The sequence below is a fragment of the Sphaeroforma arctica genome (genome assembly GCF_001186125.1).
Source record: "Sphaeroforma arctica JP610 unplaced genomic scaffold supercont1.28, whole genome shotgun sequence".
NCBI lineage: Eukaryota > Ichthyosporea > Ichthyophonida > Sphaeroforma > Sphaeroforma arctica.
In genome coordinates, this window is record NW_014040530.1 from 5,240 (window position 1) to 9,176 (window position 3,937).

Below are 3,937 nucleotides of genomic sequence, written 5' to 3' on the forward strand. Positions count from 1 at the left end.
ATATATACATACATAGTTTAACCTCTCGCGACGGTTCGATCGGTAATATTTAATCGGAAGGAATCTAATGATTAAGCAGCTTCACTTTAAAATGTATTAAAGGGGCAAAAAATAGTTACGGAACCAAGATCAGCAGTGAATTAAATGAGCAGCAAACCGTATGGTACATACCGTGGGGTCGCTATTCACCTCTGCAAAGTGCGCTAGCGTCGTTCGCACGATCTGACAGCAGGATATGTGCCTGACAATATCATAGAACCTAGACAAGATTGGTGTCTTCGACCCAGGCTCTCTAGATCCGATACTGCAGATCGCGCATTGCATTGAAAAGCACAGAGGTTCGGAATAAGATTTTTTTGTTGTTGTTGTACAACATGAAAACACACTATCTTTCACGAGTGTGATGCAAGATAAAGAAGAAATCGAGAGGAGAGAGCAGTTTTAGCCCAAGATAGACAATCCATACGTATGAGCCTAACAATATCAAACGGTACCTGAAGGCGTGCTTGGAATGGCTGTCAAGTTGCTCGAGGTCATAGCCTGGCGGTGCATGACTTGCAATATGGGATGCACTCTGCTGCTTTCTAGCAAGCAGGTGCAGTACAATACTCAGCGCTGAACTGAACATGGCATTGGTGGCTGATACTATGTCGCTGGGCATTCTGGCCGAGAGGCTGGTGTGTGTGTCGTTGTTTTCAGCGGACTTTGATCTAATACTACCAGCATTGGCTGCCGATACGAGCTGCATGACGAGCTGTCTATTGCTGTCTATCTTAATACATATCGTGTTGCCGGATGACGATACGGGTACATTGGATAGGCTCGTTGAGCTCTGGTTCAGGTAGGAAAACAAGCCCTGAGCGTACAGGAAGTGCTGTGTCCGCCGCAGACGAGAAATGGTGTCTGTCTGCTTGCACTGTTTACTGGTAACAGGTAATACCGGCATGTCTATTTGTGACGTTCCCTGCGAATATAATATAAACGAATGTGTATGGTGTTAAAATGTAGACCAAATTCTACGTAAGAATAACGCGCTCTCCCGCTGAAACGAGCCGCACAAATAAACAAAACAAAACCAAATAACCATTCCCGCTGTAGCAAAGTGCACCCCACTACTCCAATATTTTTCAATAGCATAGGTTAGTGAAAAACAATTTCAGTACTAGGTTTGATATAAGAGAAGACATATTCAAAACACGCTCAACGTGGCATAATCAATCTGTATGAGCTCGTAAAGCAGGCGACAGGATGCAGGAGAGTCGAAGGTCTGCTATATTACATCTGAAACAAAAAAGGGACAAATTTTGTCCCTATGTAGCGCACTTTTACATTGAGCAATTTTGGATTAGATGATCTGTTAAGCCAAGCAACCCTTCTCACGCCACCCTGTTGCCTAAGATATAATCAACTTTCTTGAATGAGGCTGAACAAAATGCAAGCATGGCATAAGGTGCGCGAAATTCGTGAGCTTACCTCCTTGGTCTCCAAATAGCATTGTATTGCTCGTGGAATGGACATCTCCGGTGGAAGGTGGAATGATACTGCTTTCGCCGCAACGGATCCTGTTCGTTTGTGTATTTCAAAGTATATATTGGGTGTCAGACAATTGGGCGAATGAAGTCAATCTGAGGCGTGCAAGCATGTAGTATGTCCCCATGAGTGATATAATTGATAACATCTATTGTGTAATTCGCAATGACGTGGCTACCAGCACACTATAGATCTGAACTCGATACTAGGGGGGCATTTTCACTTACTGGTGTTTGCCGGTCGTTTAATTACATTCAATTCGCTTGGGCCGCTGAAATCTGACCCGCACGACCTTAAGCTGACATCAATAGATATCTGATTATTTCTCCTGTGTTTTAGGAGCCAGAGCCGTTGCAGTTCTTGTGTGTGCACAAAATAGTCCGCGTCCTGTTGCACAGCCGCAGATAACCGCTCAGCACTTTTCTTCAGTATTGAGCTTGCGCTAGTGAACTGTTGCCTCTTGGTGGCCATGCGCAATGCCGCACTCGGTTTGCGGGCTTCCTTAAACGGCGCCATGTTGAGAAAGGCGTTGTCCAGTACCATTGTCTGAAGGGTGCAGCATATGCGGTGAGCATGAGAGAGAATAACTCCGATACAGCACGTGCGGAAAAATAAACATACAGATTCACGCTCCATAAAAATGAAAGCAACCAGTGATCAATGCAATGCATGTACGCCCATACAAACCCGAGATAAACTACAGCAGCAGCCTACTTGTCAGCGCAAAGGCCACCTAATAGAAAATTGAGTGACGATATAGCGGAGAATGAAAGAGCTACATATACAGAAATACGGAGACGTAAAGCTGACTAACTAGTATGACAAGCACGCAGTTTCATACTGAGACCTCTACTACATCGTATCCTCAATACAATTTAACGGTGGCTATCTTCCACAGAGAGACTGTAAGTACCAGGTGCACGAAAATATGAGCTCAGCACAAAATAGATGGGCTCTATGACTATCTTCCACAGAGAGACTTTAGGTACCAGGTGCACGAAAATATGAGCTCAGCACAAATAGATGGGCTCTAATACCGTTACATACATTGCCATCCTGAATAAGCTTCAGCAGGTCAGCCGTTATATCGGTTTCAGCCTTGGCCTGATTCAAATGATTCAATGTCGATTGCCACTTCCATTCTTTCACCTCACTGAGCGCACCCTTGCCTATTTCCCTATCCTTTGCTATATCTTTGTCCTTGGTCTGAGGGCCGATGGTCTTTGTATCCGAATTATTGGTTTGAGAAGCCTCGGCATCTTGTACGCCTGGAAGACGAATAATATATTAAATCCGGTTAAGAATCAATGCTGAAAAAATTTCCTATCTTTTCTAAAAGATTCAAACAAGGTCGACGTAGAAAATAGAGTATCAGAATAGCAAAGATCATCAACTGATAAGAGCGGCACGTGACATGTGAGGAGGTTCGTCTGCCAACACAAACACGCTCACATATTTGCGCCTTTTACCGATTTGAATACCCATCAAGCCGCTTCTCCTTTGCTTCTTTTCGGATTGCATATGTATGGGTTCGATGTATATGCGTATGAAGTTATGAATATGTGTATTTATGTATGTGAAGATATCCGTGCATACATATGAAGTATACACCAACGTAAGCCCAATTAAATCATTACACTACAGTCAGCCTTGCTCACTGTTCACTCAAAATAGCAAGGACTGCACATACAAGGACTGCACATATCAATCGTGACAATTGCAAACGTAAAATCATTTGCACACAAACAGCACAAAAGGTAGCATCGACAATGCATGAAACTTACGCCAAGACATCTCAGCGTCCTTTAATACTGAGACGGAATATGCTATCGGTAGAGCAACAAAATACAACCTACACAAATAGCTATGGATGAAAACGTACAGTCAAGCATTCTATAATGAAAACGGAACGTCTCAACAGTAGAACAAAACTTAGCGTATATTTGGATACATCTATGTAATATTAAAAACCAAATTTCAGAACAATGAAACACGCACAAAACCCAAATACACACACAAAATAAAAAGAAGATAGGATACACATCATCAATACGGTAAACAGATATCCCCCCTGCCCTCTCTAAAAAATGCATCCATTCCTCTATACAACGACAAAAACACACAAACTCATACAAATACGTACATAAATATATACACAACTACATACACATACACAAACACACACACACGCACACATATATTTATATATACATATACATTCATATATACTCATATATGCATCTACATCTAATCTACATCTACATCTGCATACATACATACATACACACACACACACATATATATATATATTATAAAACCCTCTATATATATGCATGCATACATACATACATATATATATAGGGATATATATATATATATAGTGATATATATATAAATATATATATAG

General features: G+C 41.6%; 1 protein-coding gene across 1 annotated transcript in view; it reads right to left on the minus strand.

The window, feature by feature from the left end:
• Nucleotides 1-3,051, minus strand: part of SARC_00791 (hypothetical protein) — a gene marked incomplete at its 5' end in the record, with an annotated part of 4,687 nt that extends 1,636 nt beyond the window's left edge. The window contains 6 exons of the mRNA XM_014305472.1: nt 172-304; nt 495-964; nt 1,474-1,562; nt 1,758-2,076; nt 2,578-2,798; nt 2,940-3,051. Of these exons, the coding sequence (XP_014160947.1) occupies nt 172-304; nt 495-964; nt 1,474-1,562; nt 1,758-2,076; nt 2,578-2,798; nt 2,940-3,051 (1,344 nt within the window). The remainder of the gene's footprint in view (nt 1-171; nt 305-494; nt 965-1,473; nt 1,563-1,757; nt 2,077-2,577; nt 2,799-2,939) is intronic.
• Nucleotides 3,052-3,937: the final 886 nt, after the last annotated feature.